This window comes from Hyalella azteca, unplaced genomic scaffold, assembly GCF_000764305.2.
Source record: "Hyalella azteca isolate HAZT.00-mixed unplaced genomic scaffold, Hazt_2.0.2 contig13133, whole genome shotgun sequence".
NCBI lineage: Eukaryota > Metazoa > Arthropoda > Malacostraca > Amphipoda > Hyalellidae > Hyalella > Hyalella azteca.
In genome coordinates, this window is record NW_025943066.1 from 9774 (window position 1) to 24815 (window position 15042).

General features: G+C 37.8%; 2 protein-coding genes across 2 annotated transcripts; one reads left to right on the plus strand and one right to left on the minus strand.

The window, feature by feature from the left end:
* Positions 1–1605: 1605 nt before the first annotated feature.
* Positions 1606–10827, plus strand: LOC108669258 (60S ribosomal protein L18a). Its single transcript, XM_018156563.2, has 4 exons — positions 1606–1689; positions 9704–9883; positions 10159–10335; positions 10649–10827. Exons 1-4 carry the CDS (start codon positions 1672–1674, stop codon positions 10805–10807), a joined length of 534 nt encoding a protein of 177 aa, XP_018012052.1. The 5' UTR covers positions 1606–1671; the 3' UTR covers positions 10808–10827.
* Positions 10828–11808: 981 nt separating this feature from the next.
* LOC108669256 (ufm1-specific protease 2-like) lies at positions 11809–14787 on the minus strand. Its single transcript, XM_018156560.2, has 3 exons — positions 14597–14787; positions 13818–14009; positions 11809–13631 (listed from the first exon to the last, which is right to left on the minus strand). Exons 1-3 carry the CDS (start codon positions 14633–14635, stop codon positions 12264–12266), a joined length of 1599 nt encoding a protein of 532 aa, XP_018012049.1. The 5' UTR covers positions 14636–14787; the 3' UTR covers positions 11809–12263.
* Between the last annotated feature and the right edge of the window lie 255 nt (positions 14788–15042).

Sequence of the window (15042 nt, forward strand, 5' to 3'; positions counted from 1 at the left end):
AACATCCCACAGTCAAATGTCTCAGCGATGGTGGCAAAATTTATCTAGCACATCGTACAGAGAAGTACTGCGGGTAGTCTGTAGTACGAACACTATCACGCAGAAGCTGTAAGAAATGAACATTTCACCTGGCACGCTTAAAACTGCAATGCCAGATCCTACCAACAGAAGCTGTTGACCACTGGAGACCGTAACCCACACTTGAGACCTCTGGAGACCGTAACTCCTCGCAGTCCGAACGCAGAATGTGGAACTATTTATTTTATCCCATGGCTAATAATAATAATAATAGCGGTTTCAGCGTTTATTAGGCCGTAGGCCTGTCGCCGATTCTGAACTTCGCAGAACATTCGCAGCATTTCGCGGGCTTGAACTCGCAACTCACTGCTACAATTCTGCTTTGCTTAACCGCCCGGCCTCCTTGCCGATTCTGACCAGAAACTGGCGCACAGAGCTGGGATCGAACCCGCGCGTCTCTGCTCCAATCTTGGTACTCTGAACTTTAACCACTGGGCCACCCTGTGCTATCATTGTCTGGCTACGATTGAACTATTATATGTTCAATCATGATTTAACCCATGATGCAATGGTTGCCCAACCCTGACTGTATTTAAAATATGCGTTAATATTTGATGGCTGCTAAAATGAAGACCACCCCTTGCTTCTAAAAAGTTTTAAAACCCTGAAGCTAGGCTTTAGCCTTATGCTCTGTTCGACGACATGCGCGGATCTTTGGTTCAGTCAATTTTGAGGGCTTCTTCGTGATATTATATTTTACATCACCACCAAAAAAATTATCTCTGGCTGAAAGATGAATTTAGAAAACCGCCCATTTTTACCATGTCCAGATAACTGACCTGTGTGAGATCATCTCTACACCTTCAACAAAATCAGCAACAATCGATCGTATATAGTAGTGAGAAATTATATACATAGGAATCACTATCAGGTTACAAAGCCATATGGGTTGGAAGTTCGCAGTGACCAAGAAATATTTTTCAGCATGCTGAAAGGAAGATTTAAATGAAACGACACACACATGGACTCGTTTATACGTTTTGATAGGGCTGCGCTGGTATGGTAGGACACATCACAGTGACTATGAACTATATTAAAAATTATAAGTTAAGAAAGCACCTTTATTTGACACGACCCATTAGTGAAAATCCGTTGTCATGTATGATATAATGTGAGACGTCTCCCATTGAAACTCGTGCATCGTTTTTTCAATAATTATAAAACGCCCATTCCAAATTTGGTTGATATGAATAGTTAAATGGAAAACACTACTTGTACGTTTCATTTAGAATTCCGATGAATGCATTAACTAACCCCATTCGTTTGTCACCCTGCAATATTACATCACTATTTTTTTGTCCATTTTTAAGTGACGACCCTTTATATAGGATCGACATCGTAGCAGGTTTCTAATGAGTGATGACTGCATTACTACAGGAGCAAAAATCCTATTTTATATTGAAAGTATATCTGCATAAAAACTTATGCATAGAAATTGCTCTCGTAGCAGCGGTTGATTTGATGAGCTCACATAAGAATTCTTATCGAATGAGATTCGATAAAAGAATTCTCACACCTGAGTCTTATGGCAACATCTCTGCTCAGTTGTTTTGGTTCTTGCTTTATGGTGTGTTAGGGAAAGAGAGGGTGAAAATGAAGCTCGAAGGCCAAGTGAGTGAATTTTATAATCTTGTGTATAAATTTAACTTAACACTTTGTGAGGGCCCCTCATTTATTTCTATAATAATTTTTGGCTCATATACGGTTTACAGTCGATGCGTTATGTCTCTTTGGTTGAATCTTGAATTCATGGAGGCTCTTTGCCATCATAGGTACCTAGCTAGATGGTGTGGTGAAATCAAGACGATCGCTTTGTTCAACTTCTTACGAAACGTGCATAAAATTTTAACATGTCACATGTGCATTTCGAGTATAGAAGTGACAGTTTTTTTTTTAATTTCCATCATAGTACCGTTACTAGTAGACTACCATACTATTTATCTGAGGAATTTCAAGATTGTTTGACATGTGCAAATAATCATGGTGGCAAAGCAGAGAGTTTTTTAGACTCTCCCTCAAGTTCATTTTTGAGTCCTATAAGTAGACTAGTAAAGTATCCTGGATACTAGCATCCATAGTGACAAAGCAGAGAGTTTTTTAGACTCTCCCTCAAGTTCATTTTTGAGTCCTATAAGTAGACCAGTAAAGTATCCTGGATACCAGCATTATCATACTTAAGAAATTGGTTTAAATCTTGAGTAAATGAGGAAATTCAAAATGAACTGATTCTAAAAAAGCTCTGGTTTGCCACCATAGTGGCAAACTAGTCTGGAAAAGTCCTATTTTTGTCTGAAATATCGCGGCTCTAATATCATATAATTTCAGTAGGTATGAAATCTTGCGGCTCGAATGTCATAAATTTTTGTTTGATTAAAAAATCGCGGTTTGCACTTCACAAACATGTCATTTCATAAAATTTTCAACTTCCGCAATCCGCATTGCTTTACCGTTTCCGCCAAAAATATCTTGCAGATAAAACATAAACATCATAATGTAAACAAATAAACAAAACGTTTGTTGAAGATCGCGCATAGTTGCAGTCATGTCAAAGCGGTCAGACTGTATATTAACACGTGCTGAACTTACAGTAGAGACAAATTTTATCGTTGCCGTTTGACTGTTTAAGGGTAAAATTAGAGATTTGGGGTAACACGTGCACAAACTTTGTAAATAAATTTGCATTCGCACCTCGTAAATGACTTTTCATGGCCGAGATATGGAATTCATGGCTCGGTGAAATAGAATCACGGCTTGTAGAAATGGAATCACGGCTGGCAAATCCATAAAACCACTGCTCAAAAAATTCAGTCGCGGCTCGCCAAGTAGATATATTCCATACTAGGTGGCAAAGCAGAGAGTTTTTAGCATCAGTTCATTTTTAATTTCCTCATTTATTCAAGATCTAAACCAATTTCTTATGTAGGATGATGCTGGTATCAAAATTCAGTCGCGGCTCGCCAAGTAGATATATTCCATACTAGGTGGCAAAGCAGAGAGTTTTTTAGACTCTCCCTCAAGTTCATTTCTGAGTCCTATAAGTAGACCAGTAAAGTATCATGGATACCAGCATTATCATACTTAAGAAATTGGTTTACATCTTGAATAAATGAGGTAATTAAAAATGAACTGATTCTAAAAAATCTCTGGTTTGCCACTATGTGTGCAATTGTGGGGAGCGCTGCCGTAGCCCGAAAATTTGACTCTTAAATCAGCCCAAGAGCCAATGCCAACCCTCTACATGCAATAGAAATAGTCAGCATAACACCTATGCAGCTGTTCTTACTTGCCTCATCTCGCCACACCAGCATGAAACAAGCAATGCCTCAGCCCACAAGCTGTGCTCCAAACGGATTACGCCCAATAGCTCTTACACCAATGATTTAAGCTCATACCATCACTTCTTCCGAATGCCGTAAGCCACAGGGTCCGCAGACCGCACCAGACTGCCGTCAATGGGAACGGCCCCGCACCGGACTGTTGCATCACCAAACCCACTTCGCAGGCATAAGCCCAGCCCTGACGCTCACCAGCATCTTCTTCCCCCACACTTACACCCTTCTCTCCACCTTTCCGCGAAAGGGTTAGGTTAGGTTTGGTTAGAATTCTTCCGCAAGCTGGTACCGAAAGGAGGGGGAGCAGGGGGGTAAGCGTGGAGGTTTAGCCTCCAGAAGAACGGACAGGCTGGAGAGGGAGCAGTGTACTGATAGCACTGTGGCGCAGGGCGTTCTTTATCGAAAGTGGGGAAGGGGCTAGGCTGCATGGAATAGAAATATATTGGGGTTTAGCATGTGGGTTACGTCCGTTGTTTTGGCGGCCTGCAGCTCATTGGCTTGCTGGTTTACATCCATGAAGGGGTTAGGTCCCTGTGGCTTTCAGCAAGTAATCATGTTGGCTAATTTGCTCTGCAGCATGCTTGTGCACGGGGAGAAGTATGAAAATTATGCAGGTATTGGGCAATTCTGGGCTATTTCAGTCATTCCAATTGTGCATGAAAACTTTCCATGTACATTTGAAACTGCATATATCCTAGTGGCAAAGCAGAGAGTTTTTTAGACTCTCCCTCTACTTCACTTTTGAGTCCTATAAGTAGACCAGTAAACTGTGAGTAAAGTATCATGGATAGGCTTAGGGTAAACGTGGTATATTCCGACACTTTGAGGATGTAGCAAAAAATGAATGGCTGTAAATAAACGTACGCGCAAGTTGAGTTCTGTTTGCTTTACGTCACTAGACTCTCCCTCAAGTTCACTTTTGAGTCCTATAAGTAAACCAGTAAAGTATGGATACCAGCATTATCATACTTGAGAAATTGGCTTAATCTTGATTAAATGAGGAAATTAAAAATGAACTGATTCTAAAAAAGCTCTGGTTTGCCACTATGCATCTCCAAACATTGCACTACGGTCTACGCGCCAGCAACAATGAAACTTCACAAAATGTTGCCATATTTATTTAAAAGCCTCTAGAATGCAAACCTGCCAAATCCATATATTCCAACACTGTGTGACAGTGTGAGTGTGACTAAATTTGGCATTTTGTGAGACTAATTCTGGCCGTGCTTCAAACTCTACTAATTCGTAATTCCGACACTCTTGTGTTCAAATTCTGATCCTTGTGTGAGCTGTATTGGAATACAACAGCTTGGAATTAGAACACTATTGAATATTGAACACTACTTAGGATTTAGGCTTTTAATTAAGAGCTATTAAGCTTTTAATTAAGAAAATTTTAATTTTTGCACACAGCTAGGAACAAGCTGTGTGTGTCAAATTCCAAGCTGTGTCAGAATTAGTTTTTGTGTCTATAACTGTCTCTTAAATTAATCATCTATTAATTTATTTACGACTTGAAATCAGCAAATACATACAAGTATACTTGAAGGATTCCTAATATATTCACAGACTTATTTAAAAGTCTCAAATCATAATATTCTTTCAGTCTTTCTACACAAACAGTTTTATCACTATTTGGTAATGCAAGGTCAACTATCAACTTTGACGAATTTTTCGATGTTCTTGCTGGGTGACGCACACTGTCTGTCATTGGATCTCAACATTTTCCCGCCAGACGGCCCAGACCTAGTGTTTTGGCAATAGTATGGCACGCAAGAGTATGACGTCACTATTTCAACCAACAACAAATGCCTGGAACTAAGAAAAAGCTTAATATAAAGGAAAAAAGTCAAGAAGTGTCGGAATTACCTATGATGTCGGAATATACTGCATTTACCCTACCAGCTTTATCATGCTTAAGAAATTAGCTTTAATCTTGAGTAGCTGAGGAAATTAGAAATTAACCGATTCTAAAAAATCTGCCAATTGCAGTCATTCAGATTTTCAACTTTTTTCTAAATAGGGTGAACACACCATATTCCGACATATTAAGGACGTACCAAGAAATGAATGGCTATAAAAAGATCACTGTATGCGCAACTCAATTCTGATTGCTTAACGTCGCTCTCAAAACACTACACTATGCGCCAGAAGGCAGCAACAATGAAACGTCACAAACTGTTGCCATATTTACTTGAAAGCCTTTAGAATTCAAATCCACAAAATCCCTGAATTCCGACACTTTGTGTGACTAAATTTGGCATATTGTGAGACTAATTCAAACAGCGCTTAAAACTCTTGCTAATTCGTAACTCTAACACCCTGTGTCAGGCTGTGTGAACTGTATCAAAATACTACATACCGTAAAATGGGGTAACTTAGACCACTTTTTTTCTTATAAATGATGCCATTTTCTTACTAGCTAAATTAAACTTGAATTGAAACATGCAAAATACAGGTCTATACTCTAGCTTCACTCACCATAAATTGCTGGCTCCTGCCTCTCATAGTCCTTATGTAATTTCAAAAAAAGTGATGGTCTTTGTTACGCCAGCTCTTGGGGTAACTTAGACCGGGTGGTAAGATCAATTATTTTTTTTGGTAAAATAACTCCAAATAACTCCAGATTTTGGTGCATTGTAGTAGAACTCTTCTAGTTACATATGCAAATGACAAACTTGAGGAAAGTGTCATAGTTTGCAAATGGGGGGCGCCACCCCATAAATCTTTCTATTGTGTTATGTAGCCTCAGTATTAGGCCTTTAATGCCCATTGACAAAATTTTTCTATGTCAAATAGTTTTTGAGTTGTGGGGGTTTTTGTAAAAAAAAACGAAAAGTGGTCTAAGTTACCCCATTTTACGGTAGCTCGGAACAAGCGTAACTAAAAAACTTTAATTTTTTAATTAAGCTTTTAATTAAAAGCTATTAAGATTTTAACTAAGAAAATTTTAATTTTTGAACACAGCTTTTTATATGTCTAAAACCATCTCTTAACTTAATCATCTATTAATTTATTTACCACTTAAAATCAGCAAATACAAGTATACTTAAAGGATTCCTAATATATTCACAGACTTGTTTAAGAGTCTCAAAGCATAATATTCTTTCTACACAAACAGTTTATCACTATTTGGTAGAGCAAGGTCAACCATCAACTTTGACACGTGTTTTGATGTTCTCACTAGTTGACTTGGACTTTCGCTCTGAGGATCTTAACATTTTCCTGCATGAGCAGCATGACCTAGTGTTTTGCGGGAATCTGGCACGCAATAGTATGTCACTATTTCAACCATCTACGCATGCGTGGAACTAAGACAAAGCTTAATATAAAGGAAAAAGTTGAGAAGTGTCCAAATTACCCACGATGTCAGAATATGGTGCATTTACCCTATTTGGCAGTGGAGACTGGCAAATATCTAGAATGCAAAAATTTCAATCCAAATGTGTCAGCAAGAACTTCTGAAAGCGTAAATTTAGCCGCTGATGCATCACCAAAGATCTTGAGATATTCGCCCACTTTCAGCAGAGTGGGTCAATTGGACTGATTTTGCCCATTACTATGGTCTTTTCTTCAATTTCTTATGTGAAAAATTAGTGTCTTTTATGTGCAATTAAAAAATCACCTGGGGAGATATTAGATTTTACTTTTTATCTGCAATTTTATGAAACTACTTCAGTTCTGCCAATATTACAAATGACCCTTGTTAAATTGTCACAAAAAACCTGTCTGAATTGTGATTAGTAGTGTTTTATTGCCACAGAATAATTGATAAACTTTTCAGTTGTGCTTTAAAGTTATGACCAAATATATTTTATAATAGATTACAAGCCTTAAATTTATACCTAACAATATAAGTTGCAAATTACATATTGGTAATCTTTACACCCAGAATTATAATATATGAATAGATAATGTAGGTGACTGTTTTAGTGCATCTTCTTATTTATGGAAAAAGGCGCCATTGTGCTTGTAAGGTGCTCGTGAAGTCTTGTCCATCTGTCCACAACTTCATGGATGGACGGACAAGAAAATGCGTGCTGTCACTTACCGTAAAATGGGGTAACTTAGACCGGCGGGGTAACTTAGACCACTTTTCGTTTTTTTTACAAAAACCCCCACAACTCAAAAACTATTTGAAATAGAAAAATATAGACCTGTATTTTGCATGTTTCAATTCAAGTTTAATTTAGCTAGTAAGAAAATGGCATCATTTATAAGAAAAAAAGTGGTCTAAGTTACCCCATTTTACGGTACTGTGCAGTGGGTACTGATATAATTTTTTTCCTATAGGCCATAGAGCTATGTTTTGCCAACAACTACAATGCATTGACAACTGTCTGAATGCACAAATGTTAAATCACTTAATTTATGACTCATCTTGCAAATTCTTCAAAAAGACTATTATGCATGATTGCGTGTATCTGAAAAATATACAATTTTAGTAAGTTGCTCAATTGATTAGTTTGATTAAAAAATGAATAGGCAGATTGATAATTAAATATGTTGATTGAATGTTGAAGCAGACTATTATTGCTAGTTAGAAGTTGAACTTAATGTTTTAAAGTAGCACAGAAACATTTGTAATAATGCCACATCAAGTGGCTGTCATTTTGCCTCCATAGCTATCAACAATGTCCAAAAATTGACCATATGATTGTAGATGTGACAAGATTGTTCTAATCAAATGTTCTCCAAGTTTGCTAGCAGAATCAATTTTTAAACTATGAATTTATAAATCAAATTAGAAATCAAATTCTTTTTTATACCAGAACTCTTCATTCCACATTGAAAATAAATTTTCAGGCTGTATCTTATTATTCATAGTTAGCAGTTATCGATACATATCACAGCTTCTATTAGTCAAGACTAACTACCAGTGGCAGTTTCTAATAGTCAAGATAGGAAGCATTACGCATGGCTCACTTACCTATATTCATGGTGTGGTTTGTGCTCAGGCAGCTCAACTTTAATGTTATCATACAATATTGCTTTCAGCATATATCATCAAAATGATTTGATATTCCATATGCTAAGTTCTTAGTCTTGTCATTGCAAGTACTGCCATCTTGAATCAAAGTGGCAAACCAGAGATTTTTTAAGAGTCGGTTCATTTCAGTCTGCTTATATGACTCAAAAATGAACTTGGGGAAGAGTCTAAAATACTCTCTGGTTTGCCACTATTTTGAATCCATTACAACCAAATCCTGTTACTAATTATAACACCTACCAATTGGCAAATCATATTAGAAATTATTATCCAATAATCCTTTTGGAAAATTGGAAATCATGTTCTATCTAAAAGCATTTATATGTCAATTTAGCCCTTTCATAATTCAGCATAATTCATCATTATATAGAAAAACTGAAAATATCTAACCTCTAATGAGATGAATTAGAAATTTAATTTGTCTCCTATTTATTTTTTAAAAGAACTACCATCAATTTTTGTAAACTTCTGCCCAGTATTTCAAATTTAGTTAAGCCAATATGTTTTTCTTGCCTTTACTTAATTTCTAACATTAAAAATATAGCAGCCCAGTTTTTAGTTAGCACAATGATTTTTGAAAATTGTGCATAAAATGATAAATTTTCTTGCAGCCTTCAGAAAAATCCATCCAATATTCCAGATTGGTATAATTCTAGTCTCCTCATATCCCATTCTGGAAAATTGGGCAGAAGCCATCTGTAAATGAGACAAGAATGCCTCTGTTTGTGAATAATTTTACAAATTTTCATGGCTCCTGCATAATTCTCACATAAAGATTAAGAGAAATTGCACATTTTAGCACCATTTTCAACAATATGCCCGTGATTTACATTTAAATAGCTTTCACCTGTGATTTATTGAAAATTATTCCCTGTATACCAGATTGTCTGAAGTTGAGTATTATTGAATCGATACTTATTCTCCCTTACTAGTTGTTCCTGGTGGGACATATTTTCATTAAAAATTATTTCTATTTAAATTACTCTTTTTGAGCCATGTCACTAGAAGTTAGGAAGTTTAAAATTTATTATCAAATAATAAAGAAAGCTAATTATTGATTCAAATTCATCTTGTAGCAGTTGAATGTTCTATTATGAAGCTCAATTTTTATTTCTTTCGCTATGAAATAATTAAAATTTGGTTTGAAAATGATAAAAACTATTTTATGTCCTACTTCAAATGTAGTGAATATTATTCTGTGATAAGGACCATCACCATACCCACCAAAAAATTATACCGATCTTTAACCTGATTATAATTAACAATTAATTAATTTGTTGCTTACTATTGATTTATCTTGCAGTTGAAGGAGTTCACCATCATTGGGCGCAAGCTGCCCACAAAGATTGACACTAATCCCCAGCTCTACAAGATGCGGATTTTTGCTCCCAACATAATTGTGGCAAAGTCGCGCTTCTGGTATTTTTTGAGCAAGCTCAGGAAAGTTAAGAAATCCAGTGGAGAGATTGTTCAAGTCAAGCGGGTAAGAATGATAACTTTCAAAAATTTATTCTCACTATTAAAAGTGTTACAAAAATTATTAGTTTCCTCACTTTGGGCGTTTCCTCACTCTCCTCAACTAATCAAGGAGAAGGAATATCAGGGCGATTTGCACTCCGTCAATTTGCAGTTTGATAGCATTTCAAAAAGGAAATTATACTAACTTTGTATACACTACAAGACATTAATGTGTACAAAATGACATCCTTTGCACAGATCTTCATGCATTTTCTATGTTAAGCCATTACCTATTTGTAGGTGCACGAGCCAGAACCAACCAAGGTGAAGAACGTGGGTATCTGGCTGCGCTATGACTCGCGTTCAGCAACGCACAACATGTACAGAGAGTACCGTGACCTGACCATGGCTGGTGCCGTCACTCAGTGCTATCGTGACATGGGTGCTCGTCATAGAGCTCGTGCTCACAGCATCCAGGTCAGCTGCTTACGGTGTCTTTGTTACATCATTTATTTATTTTTTTTACTTCGATTCCACTTGCTACGGCTTGTATCCGATCTCGTCGCACAGCCAATCACAAAATTTGGTGCCGCTATCCATGTCTGTGGGCAACTTTTTTTGCTCCAGGAGCAAATACATGGAATTAATGCATTCATTTATATTCTGTGGTAGCGAACAATTGTTTATGTTATATGCCATAAATTTTTTTAGAAATTAAGCTCGAATTTGTATGATCGATGATACAATTTTTGTCTGTAATATTGAATCTTTATTTATTCAATTCCACCAGATCATGAGAGTGGAGGCGATCGAACCAAAGAAGTGCAGGCGGCCACACACTCTGCAGTACATCAACAAGAACCTGCGCTTCCCCAAGCTGTACAAGCGCACCAACGACCCTACCAAGCCTCGTATCCGCCACAAGATCCCTCAGCTCGCCGTGTTCTAAATACAGGCTGGTCTCGGGTGCTTATGATTTTCTTCCCCCTTCATGACTCGTCAGATCTTTTAAAGCGTGGTTGCAATGCCAGCTTGGATAATGCGAGTTTTTTCTATAGTCCTGGAATAGGCGCTACAAGTTTATTGCCTCGTTTCACCTGAAGTTATATTCTCGCTTAGTCGATGAAAATTCCTACTTGAAGCACCATATCTAGAACGGTATTTGCTGCCTAATCTAGACTTGCTTCAATGTTTAAAAAAGACGATAGCTCATCATGTGCATGGCGATTTGATACCTTTTCCTTCATCCGTCAGGTAAATAATGTTTTAGAGGACTCCAATATGCCTTAGTGCATTGCCGTTGCGCGTACAAAGATATGGACGTTTAAAATCTTGATGTTAGTTATGTGAAAGAAAGCGGTGTCAAATTCACCCGAAGATCTACGGTGTGAAGATACGTGCTCCCGTACGACGTTATTTCGATAGTCAAGTTCGAAGTTGATTAAAGTTGTCACATTACCCAGGATCGTAACTCTGCTACTCTCAACGCGCCGTTTCTGCGCGATCAAGGTTAGTATCATACCTGTTGTTACCACATGAATGTTTTCATACCCAGCATATTGCAGTACGTTGCATGTATATCCCACATGAGCCACCCACCCGTATGTAATGAACTCCCTACATTTTCGTTATTCTCGGCCAAGAAATCGCAACCGAATCGCCTACGTTATACCGTAGATAGCAACGTTGACAGTGATCTTGTTCTTTTGGTGTAAAGTTGGTTAGAAATTAATTGATGGTTTAATAGCTTTCAATTTGATTCAACGTTGAACGGAAATTTACGTTTTTCTTCTAATATTGAATTCGGATTGTCAACTGCCACACCGAGTATTGGCCAATATTCGTTGTTGACTTGATTCAATTCCGATTCGTCCACGTATCTTCCTGCATAGAACTTTTTTAACTTTCTGATAACTCTAAGTTAGGATGGTGGCTGAAGAATAGAGGTGCTAAGAATTGTAACCATTTTATTACCAAGATAAACACACCAAGTAACCCCTTGTAACACTAAATGCATGGAGTAATTAAAATTGAATTAGTGAATACGGGATATCACACAATTATGGTCCCACAACTATTCAGTTTATAATCAATAAAATAAATTTAAGGACAATGTCAGCTTCTCGCCTAACAATGGCCATTGGATTAGAAAAAGAAACATATTTCAACTTGAATGCCTGTACTAGAACATTCCGTGCGCAGGAAGAGCGTGATGCCGAGCAACTCTGCATGTTGTTCCCACTTGAGACGCGGATTTGTGTTTCAGAAGTATAAATATGAAATACTCCGAAGAACAATAAAAGTATACTCGCAAATTCAATACGTCCAAGGATGAATTTCAGCAGCATGCTAGATTAAAGAGTAAGAAAAGTAGAAAAAACGCTTCCAGCGAAGCCAAGTGGATACTACACTACTTTTGGTCTCTGCGGCAAACAAAGATTATAGTAAGCTTTAGCATTCCAAAACTTGGGGCCTTTCCATCCGCACCATCCTTGTTTCTGAATTACGGTAAGATCTTCACTGCCGGTATAATGCGGGTCTAGGATGAGATATTCGATGTCCCCAGATGATGGGTCGAATGAGACTCCTAAGATTGTGTGAGCCAAGACGCCACCTCCGATCATAACAGGCGTGCCTTGGGTGTTGAAATGTTGAACAAGCTCTCTTCCTTTCTCCGACAGTTCGTCGCCACTTGACACGCTAATTACTTTACTAGTGACGCCCAAATACGATTCAAGTACGAATCCAACTTCTGTGGAACCAATCCAGTCAGTTGATCCGATGAATTTGGATGGTTTGTCTCCCAAATCAACAAGACATTTTTGGATTTCCTCGTGAGATGGCACAGGTTTATTACTAAAGCCTTGGTGCCTGAACCATGACACGATAGTTTGAAGAGATCGGTAAGCGCATCCCCATTTGTTGTCATTGAATTTATCTTGCATATAGTGATGATAGCTGTAGATACCTTGAACAATACCTGTTAGGCCCTTCACAGAAGTGGGTTTCAGGCCCACATGCGTATTGTACAAATGGTAACTGGATTTTAGGTCGGCAAATTCGTAAGCATTTTTGCGACTCACGAAAGGACATGGTGGAAGCAGAAACACTTTGTTGACGTTTAGTCTATAGTCCTGCAAATCATCATCGCTCATTTCTTCTGGATATTGGAGACTGAGCAAATGCCCAACTTTGTAAGGTAGTGCTGTCAGAGTTTCTAATGTTCCCTTAACTTTCCTATCAACAAACCAGTACTGAGCCAACTTCAGCTGGCGCTGCAATGAAGACAAGAGCATGGTTCCGACCTCACTGGCGCTCTGTGAACGAAAGGCGTACGAAACGCACTCTCCTTGAAGACGTCCTCCATTCACCTCTTCACTATCCATCAGGGCATCAAACACAACGCTCTCAACAGGCCTGTAGCCGAACTTGACAGGTTGCCCACCCAGCACATCACCAAAGCATTGCCCGGCAGATGACAATCCTACCCCATATGACACTACACCGCTCGAGTCACCGTCGGCAGCTCTAAGAACCAGTTCAGAATCCTTCAATTGGAATCTTGTGGTTGAAATTCGTGACAGAAAAACGTCCAAACTGTCAGTCTCTCTGGGAATATCAAGCTGTAGACTAACTCTGCAGGCAATGATGGAGTTTTCAAACTGCTCCTGCGAAATGATGCTCAAGTTGGCATCTTCCCAAGGGGAGGAAGAATTTTCTCTCAGCTGAACGGATATATCTTCTCGCCCGACTGTCATCAGTAGTTTATCTTCCTAGAAAGCAAAGAAATCATTATTAATAACTATAATTTACCAAAATTATTTCCCTCAAAATCACTGTAGTTATAGTGAAAATTACAATAATATTCTTGCATATTATTCTACTTTCGACTGAAGATTAAACTGAAAGATATTTCCTTGTATTTTTAGATGGATATCAAATTTTTCTGTATAACTCACAGGATTTGGGTCTTCATCCCGTCCTTGGCGAACGTAGGTGCCAAGTAAAGTCACAGGCGCAGGCAACAAGTGGCAGCAGTCATGGGGGAGAAGTGATGGTTGGAATGTTGCATTGAGAACTGTCAAGTTTCCAGCACTGTCCACTAACCCATATAAATCACCAGCAGTGGCTATCTTGGTAGACAACAGTCTCTGCAAATTTAGAAAAATTTAAACTGCTTGACTGAGTCTGTGAGGATGAAGAGCTTCACAAAATAACCACATAAGTTGCAATTCAACGGTTTATTATAGTCTATTTATAGAAGTAGACTAACTCACAAGTACTCAAAGAATCAACAGAAGAATATCTATAAGATTTCAAGAATAACTACGTACCATACTTCTGGAGTAGCCTACTTGAAATATTGATGTCTTTATCATCATGAGAAACTGCTCACTTAAAGTTTACCCTTGTGTTGACTACCTCGCATTCAAACCGAAGGGCCATTGCCACTGAGCCACATTGCTTTACAGTTTAAATTATAAATTAGTTTCAAGTTAATTGATATTATTCAAACTAAATGTCACACAGCATTGCAAAATGATTTTTTGAAATATCTTGGCCGCCTACGTGGTGATTCGCGTAGTGCTCCAGATTATGCTAAGGATCAATATATCTGAACATTCTTCCGAGCGCGGTGAAAAGAAAATAGTTTTAAACTTAATACAACATACTAATTAATAATTAGTAGCTTAAATGATGCAAATTTTGATGAAATAGTTTTCATCAAAACACTTACCTCGTGCAGTTGTTTTAATATTGATATTGTGCAGGTCATGACGATTGAAGAATTTGAATATTATTGTCAAACAACTTGATTTGTTGCACACTGCCAGCCAGCTCCAGTAGACAATGTGAAACTGTGAATGTCGAATCAACTTAGCTGTCGTGGTCCACTATTGAAACTTTAGTCCGATCGAGAATGATTCGTTGGTGACAACCTAACCGGCTGCCTAACCGTTAATGATTGTTCATTCATGAGCATTTTTAGTTCAATTCATATGGAATGAGAAAAAGGTTGCTGCTTTTTAAATAATTTTCCTATTAGAATTTATGAATGAAATTGCCAACATGAATCATAGGTAGGCAGCAAAGGTGTGTGACCGTAGGTATATATTTAAATATATACGTAAATGCTATTACTTATTAGTCAATTTTTCCAGTCAAAGGGATACGTTGAAAAAT